General features: G+C 39.2%; 2 protein-coding genes and 2 non-coding genes across 4 annotated transcripts in view; 2 read left to right on the top strand and 2 right to left on the bottom strand.

The window, feature by feature from the left end:
* Positions 1-20,385, bottom strand: part of Cbs (Cystathionine beta-synthase) — a 73,996-nt gene extending 53,611 nt beyond the window's left edge. The window contains exon 1 of the mRNA XM_089243139.1: positions 20,241-20,385. The gene's annotated coding sequence lies outside the window, so the exon portion shown is untranslated. The remainder of the gene's footprint in view (positions 1-20,240) is intronic.
* Positions 3,848-3,921, bottom strand: TRNAS-GGA (transfer RNA serine (anticodon GGA)). The gene has a single exon. It is a non-coding gene; the product is annotated as a tRNA-Ser (tRNA).
* On the top strand, positions 3,986-4,059 carry TRNAS-GGA (transfer RNA serine (anticodon GGA)). The gene has a single exon. It is a non-coding gene; the product is annotated as a tRNA-Ser (tRNA).
* Positions 6,338-11,479, top strand: LOC149075651 (cystatin-1-like). Its single transcript, XM_089243132.1, has 3 exons — positions 6,338-6,902; positions 9,258-9,329; positions 11,207-11,479. Exons 1-3 carry the CDS (start codon positions 6,687-6,689, stop codon positions 11,318-11,320), a joined length of 402 nt encoding a protein of 133 aa, XP_089099258.1. The 5' UTR covers positions 6,338-6,686; the 3' UTR covers positions 11,321-11,479.
* Positions 20,386-24,132: the final 3,747 nt, after the last annotated feature.

The raw sequence follows: 24,132 nt of genomic DNA, 5'->3' as shown, positions 1-24,132 counted from the left end.
ATTATTCACACCAATTGCACAGGGTGTTTCAAAAAGACTCCCCCTATTTGAAATGCGTATATTACGAAAAATATTGAACATAGAAACTTAAGATTAATTTTATATTACATGGCTAATCATAAAGTTATTTTAAAAACCAAATTAAAGGTGCTCAATATGTCCACCTTGGGATGCAGGGCATATGTCTATCCGGTAGTCAAATTCATCCCAAACTTTTGCGAGCATGTTTGCATCCACTGCTGCTGTCAGTGGCGTCGGAGCCGGGGGTGCTGTGGGTGCTCGAGCACCCACGGAAATTTGTAGAAAGGGTCCGAGCACCCACAGAATTGATTCAAAAATCGAAATTTCCTACATGAATCTCAAGACGGGCACCCACAGGTTCGAAACACTTCCGACGCCCCTGGCTGCTGTTACTGCGTATCTTCAGTTCGGCTAATGTAGCTGGAAGGGGAGGCACATAAACGTAGTCTTTTATAAACCCCACAAGAAATCGTACACTTTGAGGTTCGGCGATCTTGGAGGCCAGTGATGTTTAACTGAATCGTCAGGTCCCGTTCGGCCGATCCATCGTTTAGGAATTGCGATTGCTCCAAAATTCTCAAACGCCCAAGCTCCAGTGTGGTGGTGCCCCGTCCTGCTGGAAAATGAAGTCATCCGAATCGGTGTCTAACTTTAGAAAAAAGCCAGTTTTCAAGCATTTCTTTTTCAAGCGACCGAAGGAAGAGCGTTAGCGCTACCTGTCGGCAACTGCGTGAAACCCCAGATTTCCCTCTTTCTACCTATACATTATTCGATCAAAACGGACTAAAAGCTGAATAGTTATAATTTTTTTAAATCGGATGATTCTTTTTGAAACACCCTGTATATACCTTTGCTACCACTTATTAATATATAAATTCACTTACAATTTTCTCTTTCTTTTTCTTATTTTCTTTTGTTTTCTATTTTTTTTTTATTTTTCATTTATCTTCATAAAAAATACATAATATTTTTACAACCAAACATTTTTACTGTAACAATCAGTATGGGACTAATGTCTCCTTAGTTGTTTTGTTCTTGTATGTGAATGCCGTTTAATTTTTTCGCAATTATTTGAAAAATAAATAAATAAAATAAAACTCCCACATTTCTCAATATGAGTGTTCTTTGTAGCCCGAGCCACTTCTAAACAAGTGAAAGGGTGCTCATGTTTAAATGTGGCAGTTTTATGAAACGCAAACATTTCTCGAATTCTTCTGTAACACGTCGGAAGATGCCTACCATTGGGCCAAGTCGATAATTACAATCATGAAAGTATGCTTGGTATTTTTATATGTGATACCCGTATTCGGCTGTAAATCCGATAGGCTGGACCTATCCCTGCTTTTTAAACACAAGCGATTTGCGTTCACCTTTTCTTCTTTTTCAGAAACGTGTTTGTGATGTAGGGATCTGGGACAAAATATGGAAAGATTCTTTCGAAATTGAATACTACGATTGTGGTGATGGAAAAAAAACCTGCGTGTTGAAAGAAGATTGAGACACTCTCTTCTAACGAAAAGTTCGTAATAGAGAACAAACATTTTCTAGTTTCATAACTTTTTGACATGATTTAATCTTGCAATAAAAATTCTGTGTTAAATAGGAACGAGTTTCATTTCATAAAATGAATTCTCAATGAGACCAAGTGTTCATTTCAGGGGGGGTGCATAGCCTCCGGCTCGCTGGCCAAATGCAGTTAGCATTTCCCCGTAGGAAAGTATCAATACACATCAACACGATGAATACCTAAACTGACCATATTTTTTTCATAAAAATAGGGGCCAACGCCAAAAATGCGTTGTCCAGGTAAGTAAAATTTCCATCTACAGCCGAAAAAATTATCAAACTCAAGGTTTAAGACTGGTAATATTTTTTTTTTGTCAAAAATAGAATATTACCTTAAAAAGATCATTCAATATATCATTCGAATCTTAGAGGCCATATTAGTACCCTTTGACGAGAAGCACTTCTTTAGGGAGGCAAAAAAACTTGTGAAATATATATGTTTCTCGATACTTTATAAATACCCTCGTATTTTAATTATGTACAAGGAGAGCGAATGAATTTGAAAATATCTCTTCGGATAAAATACAATATACATATACACACTCTATCCTTGATCTCGTCATACAAGCGTATATCCGAACAATTTGCTCCTTTTTAAACATACAAGAAGCGTAACATCTTTATACATCTCGCGTTTTGAAGTCAAAAAAGTTGTCAAACTTAAAAGCCGAAAAAATTCTCAATGACAAGTAGTTGCCATTTAAAGCTGAAAAACGATCAAAGTCGAGTAAAGTTGCCAGTTATAGCCAAAATAGGGTCAAAGTTAAGTGAAATTGCTAGCTATCGGTGAAAAATCCTCTACCATGGAAAACGAAGGGGCACTGCAAATCAAAATGTAAATCGCGGAACAAACGGATGTTTGGCAAATATGTGAGATAAATATATTTATATGGCTATAACTAATTATAATAATCAGAATACTAATTATCATAATATTATATTTATAAGTCGTGACATAATATTATATATTATAAGTCATGAAAATAATCTTCATTTTTGATTTCAAAAATTTAACTGAGCCTCCATGAAAATAAGGGGAAAAACGGGACATTTTATAAAGTTGGTTCGGACAAAAATGTGCTGGAATATCCCTTTAAATAGGTGACATATGGTCACAAGATTTTTGCCCGCGAGTGTTAGAGCTACCGCATATATGGCCCGCGGACTGAAAAGGTTGTGCACCCCCCTAGTCTATTTCAGGCGCCGAATCTTGTCTGTTTCATGGAAAAGTTATGAGCGTCACGAGGTATGAAATTTCATCACGTGCTTCTTCTGAACAAAAACTCTAAAACCCAATGCTTCTTATTATCAGGGTCACCCTTACCAAACGAGGGGCCCCGGTGTGAAAATAATAGTGGGGCCAGAGACGTCTTGATAATTTCGGGGGTGGGGAGAGGCCTTAGATCCCTATTATTATAACAGATATCATATTTTTTAAGAAAAGTATTATCTTTTTAAGGAAACAAAATGCTTATTTCATGTGCTAAAAATATGAAGTTTCTTTAAATAATGCCGAATATTGTCTATTTCATTTTCAGTAACAGGGTATGGAATTGATCATGCGTTTTCTGTACAAAAACTCTATTGAATCCAATGCTCACTGTTATATAGTAGATGCTCTTTGTGACGACCATTCGTTATGGCGACGGTTTTATTATAATGACCGGTGCGCTGTCCCATACTTTTTCCTACTCAACGTATGTTATATTCCATTCACAGTATGGCGATCTAAAAAAGACAGTTGAATCAAAAGAAGAATCGGACAGGAACGCTCAGGAGACTATAAACAAGCTGTGACTAAGGCCAGTCCGTCGTATTAAAAAAAATGGAGGAAATTTTGGAACACCGTTGAATGCGAGTAAAATGGTTTTTCCGCATTTTACGCTGTTATTTCCGAAATTTCCTTCGGGTTTTCGAATTCGAATATCTTAGCGAATATTTCAGAAATACGAAATTTTTGTTCTTATTGTCATCAGGAGAGACAGGGCAATAACTTTCTAATTGGAAGTTAGAGTACAGGGGGACCGTATAAAAATTTAGATATTTTTTATTTTGTTACACACTGTGTTTTCACTCTCAAAACTGGTACAGGGTAATTTTTGAAAGGGTGGTGAATCATACCTCTACGACGGATGAATGGTTGATGAGATAAAGGCCATGCTAGCACTTACAGGACACCCTGTATATGAATTAAGAATATTTTATATTTTTAACAACTGGCTGTTGCGAAGATATATTTTGGAAAGAGAGAAAATTCAACTGCCCCTGCGGGGAATCGAACCCACGTCCTTTCACTTTCCGGGTGAACGCCCTAGACCACTAGACTACAGAGGCACAGAATCTCTCAATCTTTCCTTGGAGCTCGTGAGCTTGGAGAGGAAAGATTGAGAGATTCTGTGCCTCTGTAGTCTAGTGGTCTAGGGCGTTCACCCGGAAAGTGAAAGGACGTGGGTTCGATTCCCCGCAGGGGCAGTTGAATTTTCTCTCTTTCCAAAATATATCTTCGCAACAGCCAGTTGTTAAAACCTTCGTATGGTAGCGGAGAGTGACGTCATCCTTGTATTGTATATTTGTTTGCATATGCATCTGTTCATTTCTTTTCCGTAACAAAAACAAAGTAATTACACTTGGTAACTGTTATTTATATTGGAGTAAAAAACTGGGGTTGCGCGGGACGCATATTCCTTGGCAAGGTCAACCAACTTTCTGCTTTTCTCTCAAGCGTTTCAGTAATCTCATTTTTTTGAACAAGAGTTAATGTTTTATGCTTGTGTTTCGACTGCAACCACATTGAACACAAGAGAAACAACAGAGATCAGGCCCGTTTCCAGACATTTCTTTCGGGGGGGGGGGGACCAAAGTGATAGAACAATAGATTTGGAGGCAGACCCCCAATCCCTCCCTCTCACTCCGGCCTTGACAGACAAGACACTATTACAAAGAAGGAGACAGAATAAAATCGAAACAAAGACTGAATTGTATAAATGCGATGTATGGGTTACAGAATATTTGTTCCGTACTGCTTTACTTCAAGCATGTGTCAGGGCAAAAACTAGATGTTAACATTCTCGGGGCAAGCATACATTTTTACGCCTCTGTTGAAAGAGATATAAAGGGTGTAATTTGCGGCGTTGCGTTCCCTCTGGTCCTGGGGCACCAGACCACGACCACCTAGATAACCGGAGGTCGGACCGGTTATATAGGAGGTCGTGCCCAGGTGCGGCCTCGCATATGGTGACATTTGCATTTCTCCACATCCTCAAGGCGCCAACAAATCTCAAAGATTTTTGGGGGGAATATAGTCTCTTCTGGCCACATACACACAGAGTCGCATTTATGGTTTTGCGCCTCTGTATGTGTGTTGCCCTGCGGGATACATGAATTTTGACGCTCTTCTCCAATTATAGTATAATTTCATTGACTACTCTTTCCTCGAATTCACCACCGTCTTCTATAACCCTCTTGGCCTCCCTCCACTCCTGCAAGTACATTTGTGTTTATGAATCATTCTTTTGGTCACTCCCATGCTTGCACACGCTCTGGGTTACTCTTCACTCTTGTGATTGCTCACTGACATGGTTCCTTGCTGGGTCAATCTTTTGATCATTCACACCTTTACAAATGCAAATACAAGGCCATAACAGGCAAAATGTCCAACGAGGTGGCTGAGGAAAAAGTGCCCATAACAAATATGAACGTCACATATTTCAAAAATACAGCAACCCAATTAAAATAGCCCCCAGCTGTCTGAACAGAGGTGGATTTATTGAGCGTTAAACAAGTTTTTCCACCCTTCTACCGTTCTATACAGTTTTCTTGGCCAATCATTCCTCAAAAATGGCCAACTACACACGCACAGCGTAAGCTGTTTTTGTTGGGTTTTTTCCAATTTGTGTCCTCTTTGTTCGAAAGAAAAATCAATCTAGTAAGCCCTTCCTCCCTCGGAGATAACCTCTACATCCTAATTACAGTATCCAGATGTAAATGTATATAGTTAATTTGTGTAAATTAACATGTGCTTAATTTTTTTCTTTGGCATATATGTTTTATTATTATTTCATTTTTCGCTTATGTTAATCTTGATTGTATCGTGCTCAATGTTTTCTCATGGATTATTTCCATGGAATGTATATAGTTATTTCATTTGTTGAATAAATAGAAGATGCTCTCCGACACGACCCAGCCTCTCTACGACCCTGAGTGGCCGGAAAGATCACAGTCGAATCCCATTATAACGAGTTCCAAGAAAAATCACTTCGTTATAACGAAATTGCGTTATAAAGGAATTATAAGTTTTTGCATTGTTCGTATGTAAACCTACCTGGGGGATTAGAAAAGTGTTCGTTAAAATGAGATTTTTTTTTTCCGCCATAACGGTATTCGTTAAAACGTGATTCTACTGCATTACCATTTTTTTTGTTTTTGCTTTTTTTCACACTGTAAATGAGGAGGTGAAGAGAGGAAGTTGTCTTGCACACTAGCTCTGGACATGACGGTCATCAATCAATCAATCCTCTTTGTTCGTGTTTTTTGTCTCGTTCGCGAACTTGCGGAACATGCTCATACGCACATGATTTTCCTGTGAAAAAGAGGATTGACGAGAGAACAAAAGAACCGGTGAGAAAATGCCGGATTATCGAGAGTCTACTGTGATAGTAGAAATAAGAAAAAAAATATACCGGAAAGACCTGAACCTTTTTTTTATCGGAAAAACAACAACAAATTCTGAAGATAACACATTTTCTGTAGCATTGCGAGATCTCCCGTAGTTCTGTACGGAAGTCCGTAGAAGAACTACGAGCAATTCGTAGCAGTTGATGGAATTACTGTATATTCGTAGGCGTTAATTTCTTAGACACGTGTGTTTATCGAAACCGGAAAAAGCTGAGTAATAGGCTCGCCGTTCCTTTGTTTTTTTTCTTCAGCACATGCGCTGTAGCGCGTTTCTAAACCGGAATTGCTGTGTGTGTGTGTGTAAACAAACACAAACGCATACAAGGAAAAACTCGGTTGACTAGCTCGGTTGAACATCGCAGGTTGTGATTTCTCTCATTAAGTGTTTTACCGTCTCGTAAGAATATTTAGCCATTCTCTAAAATATGGGTTCGTTAATTAACGTTAAATTCGTCGTGGTTATTTCTTGCACCATTTGCGTGGTTGTTGGTATGGGATTAGCTGGTGGTTGGAGAGAGCAAAAACCCGATCAAGAAAGCGTCGTCCGAGTTGCGAACACCGCTGTCGAGAAATTGGGAAAATCCTGCGACAATTCTCTCGAAGGAATGGCTGTCAGTAATATATTATCGGCTCGATCACAGGTAAATGAACTGCTCGTTTTATTATTTTTAAATGGTATCACATTACTCATATTCATAAGATATTAATATTTTAGGAGTTACAGGCTCCCACAAGAGGATGGATTGACAAGGCCCACTGCCTGAGTGGCGAGAAAGATTACAGTCGAATCCTAATATAACGAACTCCAAGAGTTATAACAAAATTTCGTTATAAAGGAATTATAAGTTTTTGCATTGTTCCTATGTAAATCTACCTGGGGGATTAGAAAAGTGTTCGTTAAAATGAGATTTTTTTTTGCCATAACGGTATTCGTTAAAACGGGATTCGACTGTATTACCATTTTTTTGTTTTTTTCACACTATAAATGAAGAGCTTATTTTCAAAAGGGAACATTTCTACTTTTTTCCCGAAATGCACTTTTTAACTGTTTTATGAATTTTTGGGATAAGCTCTGTCAGATTTTGCAATCGGGACTATTCAAATGGGAATATTTTTGATTTTTGTTAGAAATTACAATGTAAAGTCAGTCATTTCTATCAAAAGGGAGTGTATCCACCTCGTTCATTCACTTCGGTATTTTTCATGTCTCGATAACGGATCACTGTGGGACAGAAAATTTTGTCCACCAACGAGAAGTGTCCGTAAATGGATAGCAAGATACATTGAGTCCCGTCGATGTATTCAAAATTATGTCCGTCAATGGAGGTGTTCACTAACGGGAGTGTCCGTTATGGGAATGTTCCACTGTAAAATGATCGTGTTTCTTATATTAATGACGAGCACCTTTCTGTGCTAGTTAATTCTTCTGGAATCAACAGGTGACGTAGAAATTTCCAATGTTTCAGACTTGACCAACTCAAATTTTATTCAAAAGGTAACATTTCCACAAATCCTGGTCACCTAGCAGTCCAGTGATTAGAGCGCTAGCTTCTGACTGTACAGGTCTGGGTTCGAATCCCGGTTCTGGCATGGATGTCTACTAACAAATTCCCTGAACAGATCGTAAAGATCTCTTGAGAATAAATTATGAATAAATAATTTAATTGAGAAAATCTTGATCACAATTAAATTTCCTTTCAAAACGAAGCATTTCCAAAATTCAAATTTAGAAAACTCTCTTGAATATTGATCAAGAAACACGTAGTATTTATATACCCTTCTACCATTCCTATATGCTGCTACCTGTTGGGCTATTTTCCACTATTGTAAAGCAAACATTTTCGGAAGAAATACTTTTTGCTTCTACTGTAAATTGAGTAAAAGTAGAAATGTTCTCTTGAAAATAAGCTACTCAAATTCACTATAGCGGAGTCCGTGAAGTTCCTACCCTGTCATGGACCCCGATGTCGAGATATGGGGACCATGATACTGGATAATGCGATTATGCTTCTTTTAATGCGATGGTTCTCAAACTTTGCCATCCAGGCTCTCTTCTATAACGACGTTAATGTATCCAGCTCACCGTGACACCCTTTACAAAGTTTCGCGACACTCTTAGGTGCCGAGAAGAGCACTTTGAGAACCCATTTTTCAACGTATTAATGAGTACTGTATTAAATAAAACCTCTGCAAAATCATGATTTCAACCTTAAAGTAGTTTTCGTGCGCATACACAAAAACGCCCATACACTCCAGGTGTCCCAGAAGCGACGGGCCCATTGTGGAAGAATAATAATGATAAAAAAAATAGGGAAGCGATACAAAAGAATGTGCCGCACAGACAGGGTGAAATATCGGTTACCGAGCGCTCAGGTCGATAAGATACTCGTCTAAACTACCAAAGGATGTTTAGAGGTGTCGCGAGTTCGATACCCGGCTCGTCTTTGTCAGAAAAGACTTTCCAGACACGGGTACAACGGAAACAACGACGTGACCGCAGAAAAATTACTACCGCAGGGAGTCCCCATGGAAGGGTCACCGCATCAACCTCTCGTTGAGTATAAAAAACAAGCCTGCCGTTCGGAATTGGCAATAAATTGGAGGTCCCGGTCTAATTAGTCCTCCTGAAGGAAATGACCGTGGTTCGACAAAAATGATCGAATGAAACTAATATCGATTACCGAACTCGGAGGACTACAGTTCGTTCTACTGGTCCGAGTGACATGGAATTCGGATGAGACACACAAAGAAATCAGATGGCGCACTCACCATTTATTAAGTTAAAATAATACAAACAACCTCCGACAAACACAGCTGGTGCTACCTCTCAATATGCGTGGGAAAAATGGGATAGGATTACGGGTTCTCAACGATTCGGAACATACGGGAATTATTATTTTTTTTCTGTCATTATACTATTATGATTTCTTCATTGTGTGTTAAAAAATAGATGATGCAACAAGATATTCTCATTCCATATTTCTTTACTCTCACAGGTTGTTGCTGGCGTGAAGTACCGTATCCGGATGGAATTGACACCAAAAGACTGTGGCACCAGTTGTACACAGGTAATTCGATCCCGTTCAGCGGTTATTAAAAATTTGCATTTATCATATACAAAATTGTATTCATCCACGTATCCCGTTATTGCCAATTTCTCCACTTCCACCAAGATTTCAGACACTTCGCGAAGTGACCAACCAGTTCCTGGACACAGCGCGAAGACTCCGCCAGAAGCTGGATCAATGGTCTTCAAACTTTTTCTACTGGCGGACCGGTGAGATTAAGTGAACAATTTCGCTGACCGGCGTAAACGGGAGAAATATAGTCTGCGTCATGCTTGGGAACGGAATAAAAATGACTTAATCAATGGAGTGACTAGTAAACGAGTAATAGCCAATTCACTAATTATGTTGACAGAGACTAGTAAAAAGTGATGGTATAGGGCTTACGAGGTTAAAAGTGATGACGTTATAACAAGGTAATCTCAATGTAATTTGCGAACCGAAAAAAAAAAAAAATTCTTGAAACTTATTATATTTTATCATGTGAGAAATATAGTTGAGCTGCCAAACCTGCTGCCACCTATCAAATTAAAAAACAACTATTTTTTTTATAATTCTTCAAGTAAAATTGTCTTCTGATTTTAAATCGGTTTACAGCATGAAAATGAATATCACACATTACGATATCATATATATATTATTTTTCATGCTACATATTAGTATCCATTGCATGTACCAGTTATACCAGTTAACATGTTTTCCTGTTTTAATCGGGAAATAATTTAACGGCACTTAAAAGCATAAAATAACCGGTAATAAAGTGCATAAGATTCACATCGTTATGCAGCATAAAAATAAGCAATACATGGTATCGTATACTACCCTTGTCTTAATGTAAAGTTTCTCTATTTCAATCAATATTTATGCATATTTCTCTTCTATACAAAAATATCCGAACGGGAAAGCGAGCAGAATTTGAACTCATTCATCAATGTTTAATGTTTCAGGCCCCAAAGCAGAATGTTTTGCATTGTTCTGCAACGAGCCTGGAAATGTTCTGCAGTAAAAGTTCCCATAACAGTGTTTTTTACATAATAGTGTTTTCTTAAAATTCTTCCAGATTCAGTAGAACTGATTGTTCTGCGACGTACGTCGCCGATTTCGACACATTCTGCTCTGGGGTTTTAGGCAACATGATTTATCATTCTGACATTGACATTTTATTTATACATTGCCAATATCTGCATTTTCATTATCCCACGTTTTTATGGGGCTGGTAACTTGCGGGGGTTCAAATTAATTTCTACCCAGAATTCTTGTTTTTCTTAACTTCGCCATCATTTGATGTTGTGTAATGACTCTTACACTGCCATTATCCCTATCTTTTTTTATACCAACCAATATAATGCTGCAATGTATAATGTATAAAAGGCTGATGTATAATAGCTGTATAAGTGACTAGACCAATGGTCTTCAACATCTACTCAATCATCTACTTTGACCTTTGAAGACCGGGTGACAGGTGATATTAAGTAAATAATTTCGCTGACCGGCATAAGCGGGAGAAATAGAGTCAGACCTCAGTATAACGCCATCCCTGGGCATCAAATAAAAATGACTTAATGGACGGAATGACTTGATAACGAGTAATACCAATTCATTGATTATGCTGGTAGAGATCTGTATAAAGTGGCGTTATAGGACGACGTTGAAAGAGATGACGTTATAATAAGGTCTCACTGTAATTTGTGAGACCTTAAAAAACAATAGGCGAAAAATTTCTTGACCTTCTAGTTACATTTTATCCCCGTAAGAAACATCGTTTCGCTGGAAACCCTGTTGCCACCTATCAGGCAAAAACAAAAGTATTTGTTATAATTGATAATGCACCAATCTGGCCGTAAATCCAACAGCTATATTGTTGTTATACTTTATTTCAGAAACGTGTTTGTGAGGTGACGATCTGGGAGAAGTCGTGGGAAAATTTCTTCAAAGTTCTGGACACGAATTGCGATGGTAATGGAAAACAAGAATGCGTGTTGGAAGAAGCCTAAGATACCCTCTTTTAACGCAAAGTTCGCTATGGAGATATATTTTCCCTGTTTCTATACAGACAAATGATTTTATTTTGATTATAAATTCTTATTTAAATAATATAAGCGAGTTCTCTCTTCCTCGCATTTCATTTTATGCAATAAATTTTCTTTATAAAATCAAGTGTCTATTTCATGCGCCGAATCTTGTCTTTTTTTTGTTTTCAAATTACAGAATTAACAGAGTATGGCATTTCATCATGCTTTTTTCCTTACAAAACTCAATTGAATCCAATGCTCAATATGATGTAGTCGACGCTCGTTACAACGCCATTCGTTAGTGCGACAGTTGCATTATAATGACCGGTATGCTAATTCCATGTCTTTGACCACCTGCTCATATCTCTTCGTTGAGACAGAGCGGGAGGCCATGTTCTGGTTGGGAGGAGGAGGTATGCCGAGTACCAAACTTTTTCCTTCTCAATTTACGTTGATGTCCACCCACACGACGACAACAAGGACAACGTTAACGACTTACAAAACAATTCAATCCGTTACAACTTCCGAACTCAGCCAAGTCAGCATCCTTTTTTCTCAAAGAAATGAAAAGAAAAATCAGTTCAATTGTCTGATCGTGACCCATGACATTGGAGAATTCGGTACACGTAAGTGTGTACATGTTGTTGTTGTTATAGTTTTATTTAGGGTTACCAGGTTCACAAACTGAGAAAGGAGGATGCCTGCGTACGCACCCTTAGTGACGTCACTCATCTCGATTTCCCTCAATAGATGACGTCACTATTGTGGCTAATTAAACCCCGCCACAACAATAAGTTTCCTAAAACTAAAACAGAACCGCTAAAAAAAAACAGAAGCAGAAAAAATTCTGGGAATTTCGACGGATATTGGTGAATGCGTGTGGAAGAAAAACACAGAAACACTCATATCAATGAAGAAATTCATGTTTCAGTGGAGAGACAAAAAAAATCATTCCTGAAACTTGAAAAGGAAGACGGGTGAATTTTTTCCGAAACGTAGGAGGACGCTTGAAATGACATCGAAAAGGAGGACAAGTCTTCCTAAAGGAGGACGGTTGGTAACCCTAGTTTTATTTTTTTCTAAAACAAAGTGGATATTTGTAACACCTGGTCGATTTTCATTGCAGCGATACACACATCGCAACAAAATGAATATTAGAATTTTTTATTCTGGCTCCTTGATTATATAAATTTCTTTAATTGAATATGCATTTTTCATGCGTGGAAAAATAAATAAGTTTGGAATTCTCTCCAAATCTTAATTTTTTTCCATGCATTCGATGCAACGATGACCTTTCAATGGAAAGTCCTTTTTCCGTGGAACGATGCAGAGTCGTCTTTAAGGCATGGGCCCACCCGGGGGCCTCAGCGAAGAGGGGCCTCACAAAAATGAGATCTGGTTGAAATTTTCGAGAATTTGTTTGGCAGGGCCTCAGAAAAATCAATCGGCTCGGGGACCCATGATACTCTTAAGACGGCCTTGGAACGATGGGGGGGGGGGGGGGGGAACGAGGTTGCTGCTTTGTACTATATGTCCATTATATTAAAAACAGACGAGATTGGGAAAACAAACGAAATCACAAATGGTATCTACTTCTATGTTAGCGATACGAGACACTTTTATAGTTCGGTAATACGACAATAGATGGCAGCACATCACTATCGAAAAACTTGTGATTCTCCATTCCCCCAAAGCAAGGGCGTAGCCGGGGGGGGGGACTTGGGGGTCTGGTCCCCCCTCGAAATGTGAGAAAATGACCGAAAAAAGGGAAAAAGATGGCCAAATCCATTGTTCTGTCACTTTGGTCCCCCCCCCGAATGAAATTTCTGGCTACGCCCCTATCCCAAAGTTCGATCTTGCTTACGACCCTCCCGCAGGTGATAAAACCATAAATCCTCCTCCGTCTAGAGCTTAGAGGAGGTATAGATAGCCAGGCCCGCAACTAAATGCATGGTCATCCGGGGCAAGTGCGCATTGTGGTGCCCCCCCCCCCTTGTAATGTTGAAGGAGAGGTTTTAGAATAAAATTTGCGCCCCTCTGGTCCAGCGCCGGGGCACGAGATCCGCCTGCTCCCCCTCGTTGCGGCCCTGTAGATCTGTAGATAGCTCCTATACCTCCTCTAAGGCCTAAAGAGCAAGAGAGACTTGATTACTGAGTGAGAGAGTTTGCAAGCATGTTCCAAAAGAGTGATTAAGAGCATGGTCCGCACAATGGCGGGGCTGACAGGGCACTTTCCAATTCTCATCTTTCTTTTGGCTTTTTCACGAAAAAATTAACTATAGAAGAGTCCGTGAAGAGTATGACCGGGAGTCCCACAAAAGATCCCAGCCTAGGGGGCCCCAGTGCTTGAGTGGCACTGTGGTACGATGCTCGTCTTCCACTATGAAGATTACCGTTAAGGTCCACGGGTTCGAATCCGGCCAAAGAACATCAGAATAAAGCTCTTGACCTACCGATCCTGGGGTGACCACCGATAGATTGAGCCTTCATTTCCCACTCAACTGCATTGGTTGGAAATTGCCGTATGGCGATATATGACCGGAGTTGGTGTCCGGTAAAGTAGCTGGGGACCCTGCTCAAGGATGTGGGGTCCATGATCAAGTGATCAGGTTAGCGAGTGACCGAAATAGTGACCTAAAATGTGTGCAAGCATTGTGTCACAGAAAAAGTGACCTAGAAAGAAAAGTACCAGGTGAGTGGCTGACGAGAGTCGACTGAATAAAGCATCTGAGCATCGAAATCACCAAAAAAAGTGACCTAGAGGGTGACCCTCCATCCCCCCAAAAGCTCGATCTTGCGTACGCTCCTCCCACAGGTGGTAAAACCATAAACCCTCCTCCAGCGAGGGACGAGATCAGCGAGTACGCTACAGAGTTTGCAAGCATGTGGATGACCAAAAGAGTGACCTAGAAAGAGAAGTACCAGGTGAGTGAGCGATCTAAAGCGTCTGAGCATCGAGATGACCAAACAAAAGTGACTTTAGAGGGTGTATAACCGTGGGAGTGACCAGAAAATGTGACATAGAGAGCGAGTGACGCTTTTTGTCAGTGCGTGACCTAGAAGGTGTGCAAGCATGGGAGTGACTAAAAAAATATATAGAGGGAGGTAACAGGTTAAGGATGAATGAATGCCAGAACTCTGCTGCCAGACTTATCCCGTTGCCGATATCTCGTTCGACTCAGCTTTGTGGCAGAGTCCTGGAGGTACCAGGTCGGTGAGTGACCAAACGAGTGACTTAAAGAGCAAAATACTAGGTCAATGAGCGACCAAAAGAGTGGCAGATCTAGCCATTCTTTTTCTTAACCAGTGCTACCATCAAGATTATTTTCGATGCGTGTACCACTCTACGAATTTTAACACGATGATCGTATATCCCGTTTTTACGGGACACAAGCACACATTATCTCTGTTTCTGCCAAATATTGTTCCGCTGCACTCTTATTTTCTTAAAAATGTTCAGATTGTCACTCTTTGAGCAATAAATTGTTTTTACTCTTGAGTCATGAATTCGATTATCGCAATGAAGATTGTGCGTACATCGGTAGAAGTTCATCTTATCTACACCATGTTGCGCATAGACACCGGAACCAGGGGACTCATGTTGCTTGGCATTTCGTCCCCGGTACGTTTCACCTTCGAAAATGTTGACATTTCACCCGGACAATTTTAGCATTCTTGACCGTATGAGTGAGTGACTCACTGAGTGAGTTATTGCATGCTCGTGACCTTGTAAGCGTGTGATTGATTTTATGAGTAAGTGAGTGTCTGCGTGAGTGACCAAGTTAATCTCTATAGACTGTATGAGTGAGAGAAGACTAACTAGACTAAGACTAACTAGAGAAGACTGACTGTTTGAGGGATCAAGTCAGTGACCATATGAGTGAACACACTTACTTGGTCTCTCATACGGTCACCTACCTACTCACTTGTTCACTCATACAGTCACGCATGCATTCAATTGGTCACTCACCTACTCACTTGGTCACTCATACAGACACGCACTTGGTCATTCACCCACTCTTTTGGCTTCTCATACGGTTATTCACACACTCACTTGATCCCTCTGATATGGTTACTCTCTTGGTCACTCAGCCCCTCCCTTGATCCCTCTGATACGGTTACTGTCTTGGTCACTCAGCCACTCAATTGTTCACTCATATAGTCACTTACTTGGTCACTCACTCATTTCGTCACTCACTCATTTCGTCACTCACACGGTCAGGGCGAAATAACCGGGGACGGAACGTTCCAGGGGACGAAAATTTCCGTAAACCGACCAAAAGAGTTACTTATAGGAACATATTATTTCTAGAGGTGTAAGCTAATTGGGCTATAGCTGAGCAAGGGGAGTGAATCTGAGGAACGGGTGTGTGTGTGTGTGATCAATAAAACTATACAAGAATGGGAGAAGAGTGGCGCAATCATGAGTATATGCTTCTGGAAACGATAACTGCTCAAATAAGAACAATTATGAAACCATTTACGAATATGCTATCTTGATGAGACGGTACGTGTACACACACATAATCAGATTACGTAAAATCTGAGCTGATAGGATGTGGAAACAAGAAAAAAAGAGAAATCCCAGGCATTATCTAATCTTTTCTAGACGTTTCTTCCGGCGGCAACTGTGGCAAGTTTCCAATGCATGATACGATGTAGCTGTAGTCTTCTAGCCTTATGTTGTTATAGATATAGACTGATTCCAAGGATGTGAAGGTCTGATTGGCTCCGTATTTCTGATAAATTTTGGAATACTACACGCTTAAGGGCCGGTCCGAACCGGTTCCTGAATGAAAATGTTTATGATGTTATCGAAATTATTGTGTACACGCGGCCGACCTCGGTTACTTTTCATGTTGATAAAGGTTTACACGGCATATGGGAAATAATCTGTGCTTGCGTTCTGGATCCAACAAGCTTGGAGGGGTGTGGAACATGTATACGTGCTCAACCCATATCCGGGGGCCAAATGTTGGGCATGGAGTTGTTGCGGTAAATGTGGTATAAATGGGATTTATTATGCATAATAACCATTTATTGCTTATACTTACCAAGCATTTTGGTAGGTTTGATAAATTTCCCTAAATTAATCACTTTTACCGGCGATTATGCACAGTTACCCGAGTTGGTAAATTTAATAAGGGCTAAAAAAATTATCACTTTTATCGGCAATTATGCATATTACCCAAGCGTCGCGTCGTTGGTAAACATGATGAGTCGTACTACATGGTAATGCATAGATGTATTGTATCATTATATCGGAGTAAGATCGTGCAATTTGTTAACATTGCATCGGGGTCCGAATATGTTCATCTGTTCATCATGCACATATTAGACTCATTTGGAATTTTTTTCTCATATTTATCAAATTCACCAATTGCACTGGGTATTATGGATAATCAGTATGTATGATAACCGATTATTATGTATGGTAACCGGTTTATCACTTTTACCGTAATAGAGTCATTTGATATGACCCGCGACATCTCTGGAGAATTAAAATTTTGCCAATATTTTACCAAGTGGCATATTTACAGATCACTTAAGTGACCCGTGGGGAGTGCGGTAACTAGCAATTCCTGTGCCAATGCAAGAATTTGCGTTTAGGCCCCTTCCAAGTAGGCTCTGTGCGGAGATACCTAATGCACCTGCCTAGTTACGGCACTGCTTGTGGAGAGAAACATGAAAGGCTGTGGAGGGCATGATAATGGAAGCTAGGTGGGCGAAAAGATGATGATAATGATGCCAATTATTATGCATATACATTAGATCAGTCGGCTCCTTCATTGACGCTGGTGAGGAGGAGATCCCCCCCCCCGTATCTCTGCTCATGTCCGTAGCACAGTTTCAGATTAATTACGCCAGTGACCTGTGGCACAATTTCTGATCACCAATGTGTTCCGCGAAACAGTTTTGGATGACTTGAGTGACCTGTGGCACAGTTCCAGACCACTTACTTCGCCCGCACCACATTTGCAGGTTACTTCATTTTTTGAATTCAAATATCTCCGCGAATATTGCACTTGGAAATGTAGAATTTCTTTTGTTTTGATCAGAAGAGAGGACAACAACTTCCTAATTGGGTTTTTGAGCACAGGGTGTCCATATAAAAAGTTAATTTTTTTATTTTAGTAACTTGCAATATGATTGTCGTATGTCAGGTCCATACGCCATTTGGATATTTTTTCTAATTGGAAGAATGGCTCTAGGATCGAAGGTTCGCCAGTAATTTGCGGTTCGAGCAGTTATCTAAGCACCCTGCACATTTGGAAAGTAATGTTACTTCAAATACATTTATTTTATGTGCGATTTTTTGAGGCTTTGCACGTCTTCAACATGACTTTGCACAAACAAGTACGATTCGAAATAGATTTTTTTGGCTTTAAATACGTGTAATAAGAAATTATCTGCTCGAAAATAAATCGTGCAATTAAGGGTTCAAATCTTAAAATTATTATAGAGGAACATTCAGTCACTGAAGCGTTTTGCACTTCCTTTAAGGATTTTCCGTAGTGTGAAAAAAGACGGCTTCAAATCATTATTCAGAGTTACTTTAAAACAAATTGTATACAAATTACTTTTCATGAAATTAGAACAGCTTCATATGACCAAAATTAAAATGTATTATTCCATAAATTATTTTTGGAATATTTATAAGTGTTATCTTTCGCTATAATTTCCCGCGAAATAAAACTGAATACGTCGTGGGATTTCAAACTTCATAAACCAAAAGAAATGATTTGACAACTTCATGTGATCGAAACTAAAATGCATTATTACATAAATTATTCTTGGAATGGAAACAGATATTTTCTGGATAATATGCTGAGGTGAACTTAGAATGAAAAATCACCCTGCCTCCGCCGGGACTCGACTCTGGATATTAATATCCGGAAAATATCTGTTTCCTTGATATATCTTGGGGTAAGAAAAAAATTCGTCTATCTTTCTCTAACGTCCCACCTGGGGGGGGGGGGTGAATTTCCTGAAGTTTAGTGAGGCTAGTAGTATGCGGGTCACTTTGGCATAATTTTTCGGCACGAGCACTAGTGATGGACTTCCCGTCCTTTCACTCCTTCCCCCCCCCCCCGTTTTCCCTCCTCTTCGTGGGGGGGATTTTCTTTGTGATGATAATGCTGCTTTGCCACTTTTCTTTACCTTCCGTTGATGATACTTTGTCGTTAACCACTAGTGCACAAATAGTAAATTATGCTGCTTCGCTCTGGGGTTAACGAGAAAGCATCATCAACGGAAGGAAAAGAAAAGTGGCAAAGCAGCATTATCATCACAAAGAAAATTCCCCCCACGAACAGGGGGGAAGTGAAAGGACGGAAAGTTCGTCACTAGTGAGCGTGCTGAAAAATTACGCCAAAGTGATCCGCATACTACCGAGGTTACTAAAATGCCTCTACTTCAGCGCCTCACGCCATAGCCCGTGAAATACAGAAGGAAGGGCTGTGTCTCTAGTGGTGTAGATGGTAGCATGCCTGCCCGGTGTGCAAGAGGGCCTGAGTTTCCTGGTGGAGACAGGATGTGACGTTTCTTTTCGAGTTCACCTCAGCATAATATCCAGAAAATATCCGTTTCCTTCATATCTTTGGTCTGAGAAAAAGCCGTCTATATATCTCCCATTATTCTTGGAATATTCATAATTATGAGTGCACCCCGCTTAATCGAGTAACAGGTAAACGTACACCTTGGGTCTGACTTCTTTGCAAGAAAAAGCATCCGAATTTTTCTTTATGGAATATAATCTTTCACACAACTATTAATACACATCAACCACTATATATACTTAATGTTATTATTGAATGCAACATTTGAAATTAATAGAAAATATGTTACTAGGTCAAGATAAATATATTTAGAAGTAGGTGCTGGTCTCCAAGTTATCAATACGTGCATTTAAATATTTATTTCTGTTTCTGAGTCAATAGATAGCGCTTACTTTCCTAATGAAAAGTAAAATCTTATGTATAGTTACGTATTAATTTTCATTTCATTTTTGATTCTGATTCCTTCGAGAAGCATTATTAATATTGATCCTTTTCATCATTTTTCAATATACAAACTTTTCTTTCGTTGTAAAATGTCAATTAAATAGTTTGATAGGCGCTGGAACCTTGGGGGGATGAAGCCATTTGAGCCCCCCCCCCCCCAACCACAATAAATTTTCTAGGAGTAGAGGCTGAGCCCTCCCAATAATTTCTGAAAAAACAGTGCAATGCATCTTCCCTCTCCCGTGTACGCGATTGAGTCCCGTATATACGGGACGGCCAGCAACTTTCAGCCGCTCTCCCCCAATGTTTTCTTCATGTTGGCACCTCTGCCCCGCATAATCGGATACCTCTAATAATCAGGTATTGTGTACTGGAACCGTTGATATCCGGTTAAGCGGGGTCAACTGTATATCAGTTCCTTCAATTTTTATGAATTTTTAAACTGTTTACGAATTTATGGGACACCCTGTTTTTTGTTCCCTGTTGAGCCAATAGAAGGCGCTAACTTTCCTAATGAAAAGTAAAAATTTTGGGTGTGCTGTGTCATTGCAATTAAATATAATTTCCCTTTAATTTTTTATGTCTGATTTATTCCAGAAGCTTCATTAATATTCTCCTTCATCAGTTTTCAGCATACAAACTATACTAATGTTGCAAAGGGGTAATTGAATTGTCCCTACGCGTAATGGGATACCCCGCTCAATCGGATATTATGGTGCTTATTAAGAGAGGCCGACTGTATATTTTTTATCACCTTTCACCGCAATTTCCAGCGAAATTGAAATGAATACGTGATTGCATAAAAATTGTATAAAATGAAATGTTTCCGATTCTAACATGGAAAATAATAATAAATAAGGGGTTAAATAAGAAAGAAAGGAATAAGATTCTATTCTTACCCGGAGCAAGACCTTCAAAGATAATTTTTCGAGATGATAAAGTTGAGTGTAGTTGGTGAACGATTTGACGTCTATCGGGAGACTGGGCCGATCAGGTCGCTCGCACGACGTTTTTAACAGTTGCCTAAGAATCACGGATAATGCTGCTGAGCTTTATCTCTAGAGCAAAGAAGAAAGTGAAAAGCATCAAAATGTTAAAAAAAAAAGTAGATTAAAAACAAAACAAAAAAAAGCTAAATAAACGAGGCCGGTTCAGTCCAGACGGGAATAGATATAAAAACACGTGCTAAGAAAAGAGTGGCAGAGAGAGATGATCGTATATATATAATTTGAATCAGCAGTTCGATTATCAGGTCCTATTATTGATGGACTTGATGTATCCCGACCTTTCTCAGAAGAAAGATTGGAAAAAAGAACAACAAAAAATATTATTATTTATATGGAACAAGGACCTTTCACATGAGGTCATAACCATTATTTATCATCAAGCAAATTATCACCGGTTTATAAGAATATTCAATACTCTTTGTTTTCTGTATTCTTAGCAGTATGTGGAGAAAGTAAGAGTCAATGCATTTGGCGGATTATAAAACTAAAACTCTATAAGAGTACATTGTAAAAGTCCATTATAACGAGTACGGTTTATATCTAGGGCTACTTCACCAAACGCCAACTCTGGCCATATCGATATATTGCAACTTACTGTCATTAATGAGATGGGTTGGAAAGGAAGCCGCTGTCTATTGGTGGTCGCCTCAAGTTCGTTAGGAAAAATACCTCATCTATATCCTCCATCGGGCTTGAATCCGGGACCGTGACGGCAACCTTAACGATGAAGCTCGTCTGATTAATTGATTAATCGGGTCAGTTAATCGATCAATTGTCAATTGCAGGTAAAAAGTTTAATTGAGTTAATCGACTCGATCAATTCGATTAAAAGTTTTATTAAAAATTTATGAATTAACTTGGTTTATTTGAATGAACCGATTAGATGTCTTATAAACCATGTTCTATACAGAACATTTTGGATAAGTGACCATAGTTAAAAATTTTCGAATATCAATATCGTGAACAAATTAGAGATTTTAGTTTCAAATTGAGTTTAATCCGAGTTTTAGGAGACGATAAAAATTTAATGTCTCCACCAGGGCCGTAACTGTGGTTGGGGAGAGCAACTGCCCCTGGCGGTAAAATTTAGAGGGTGGCAATATTAGATGGGAACAAAGAACACCGAACAAAATTCTCGAATTTTAGAGTTCGACTAACTGTGACTAACCACGAAAAAAGTAGGGTTTCGTTCTTCTCTTCATTCTCTCATACTTTGAAACACCTATACTTTGAATTTCATTCGGGTATTTGCGGTAGCTAGGGGCTCTAACATCGGAAAAGTTTATCGAGTTCTTATATATCGGAGTAGGATGTAATTTTTTTTCCGTTGAGAAAATAAATGCTCTCTCAGGGGGAGCCCTTAACGTATAAACGAGGTTCCACTATAATCAATTGCAATCATTAATTGCATGCACATACTCTTATGTAAACAAAGGATAGATTTGTTTTTCTTTTCCTTGCAAAGAGGAGGGTTTGATAAAGCTGAGTTTGGACGTTATATTGGATTTAATGATCTTTGTAAGTCGTTATGTTGAATGAAAAATTACATGGGATGAATAGGGAAACATTTGAGAGAGATTCTCTAATGTTTCGGTAGCTATAATGGAACTGTCGCAGTAACGCATGGTCGTTTGTTGTAATGAGCGTCGACTGTAACCTACAATACCAATTAATACCAAGTTATGAAAAATGTATTAACCAGAAAATATATTTCTTTAGTTCTTCAAAAAGCTTAACGTGTATAATATATATGTTACATTAAATGTGATAAATCGGTTGTTGTGCGTACTCGTCTTGCTAAAACTCACTAATTACACACTTGTGTAATTGATGAATTTTTGATAAATATGAAAAAATTTCCAAATGAGTCTTGTATGTGTGATGGATATACAAATACAACGCCACAACAGGCAAATTGCCCAACGAGGTGGCTGACTTAAGAACATCATAGAACCCCGAGCCATTTTTTGGAGGCCCTACCTACTGCTGCTACACCACACATGCACCCCGCCCACACACCCCCCCCCCGGGGAACCCCGGGGGGGGGGGTGTGTAGTGAAACCTGACGTGAAGTTTTTTTGTTTCTCTGTAATGCTTGTTATTTGTAGTGCTGCCATCTGCCATCAGTTTTTCTAACTATGAGTGAAGTGTTATGATTGAATGATTTATCGTTGTAGGACTGAAAAACATAAAAAGACACAAAAATATAAAAAAAATAATCCGGCGGAATTAGTAATGAAAAAAAAATGTAAATACAGTGAAAATATCATTAACCGTCACCGTCCGGACCAGGGCTATGACGGATAACAGAAATCTCTTAATACAGTAACGTGATTTCACTGCGGGCTTGGGACGAAAATGAAAATAAAACCCTTTAAAAGTGAATAATACATATATATTATGTATTCAGTTTTAGAAAACGATCAATATAAAGTCAGCCCAAGCAGTGGCGATATTTAAAATAGCGTTCTTTATGTTGTATCTTTTCCAGAATTCGTTGACAGTCATGGCATCATCAGATGAAAGCTTTTCTGCAGCGTCGCTTCGTAGTTTCAATTATGCCAAATTATGCCCTGGTCCATAGGCTGGATAAGAGTTGTAATCGCTGGAAAAAAGAGGCATGTTATTTTGCCATCATCACTTTTGAGTTCACAAGAGGGGTTTATCCATCCGAGGCCTATAGAAGAGGATGCGGAAGTTATGTATGACGGAAAATGACGATTGATGGAACAGGAAAATTCGGAAATCGTAGTACAATCTACAATATTTGGTGGTAGGTTGTTCAAGTCGATAATAGTTCTTGGGAAGAAGCTGAATTAGTGACAATCTGAAGAGGCAAAGATGGGCTGAAGTTTTTTGGGAATGATTGAGTCTAACAGAGAAATATGAGGGTTTAATTAGAATGTTGGAAGTGTCAATATTAAAAAACCCATGGAGGATTTTGTAAAGAAAAGTTAAACGAGAAATATGTCGAAGAGAGGAAAGCGGTTGGATATTGAGTTGGAGACAGATGAAGACCAACAGCTAAAAATGAAGCGAGTGGACATATTTTGGATATATTCTAATTTGTCTATGTTGGTTTGGATATGGTGGGTCCCAGGTTTAGCAGGCATAGGAGAGAGCAGGGAGAACATACGTCTGGTAGCACAAGTGACGGACATGATGGGTGGAGTTTTTCAGGTTACGGCGAAGGAAAAAGAGGTTTTGAAGAGAGAGAGACATTTATTATAAAAATATAATCAACGTGAAGATTCCAGTGGAGATCGGAAGAGATTATAATGCCTAGGTATTTATAATGGGAAACCTCAGAGATCAAAGAACTGTTTATCGAGTAAGGGAAATCGTGGTGAATTCTTTTGACAGGTAACTTTCATATTCCCAGGTTGAGCACCATTCGGAAATAATGTTAAGGAATGTTAAGGAAAGATTCTCTTGGTCGGAAAGATTGGACACAGTTTTGTAGATAACACAATCATCAGCGAAGAGTCTGATACGGCAGTTTTTGGAATCGGGTAGATCATTTATATAAATTAGAAATGGTAATGGTGAGGGGACCGAACCCTGGAGTGTGCCAGACTTCACATGAAGGAATGGGGACTTTAATACTTTTTGAGAAAAAAAAATCCTCATTCGTAAAGAATCAATATTCTCGCATCTCCACAAAGATGGATGCCGTGTAGAATGAGAAGGAGGAAAAAGCTTAAAACAGAGAGGGGGGAAAACACACACAACTTTGTTTCGTAGGGTTGCATTAAGTTTCGCGTTGAGCAAAAAAAAAGGTTGA

The sequence above is a fragment of the Pholcus phalangioides genome, unplaced genomic scaffold (assembly GCF_987345545.1).
Source record: "Pholcus phalangioides strain wild (caught in Gottingen) unplaced genomic scaffold, Ppha-v1.0 ptg000015l_1, whole genome shotgun sequence".
In the NCBI taxonomy this organism is placed as follows: domain Eukaryota; kingdom Metazoa; phylum Arthropoda; class Arachnida; order Araneae; family Pholcidae; genus Pholcus; species Pholcus phalangioides.
This window is presented reverse-complemented; position numbering and strand designations above follow the sequence as displayed.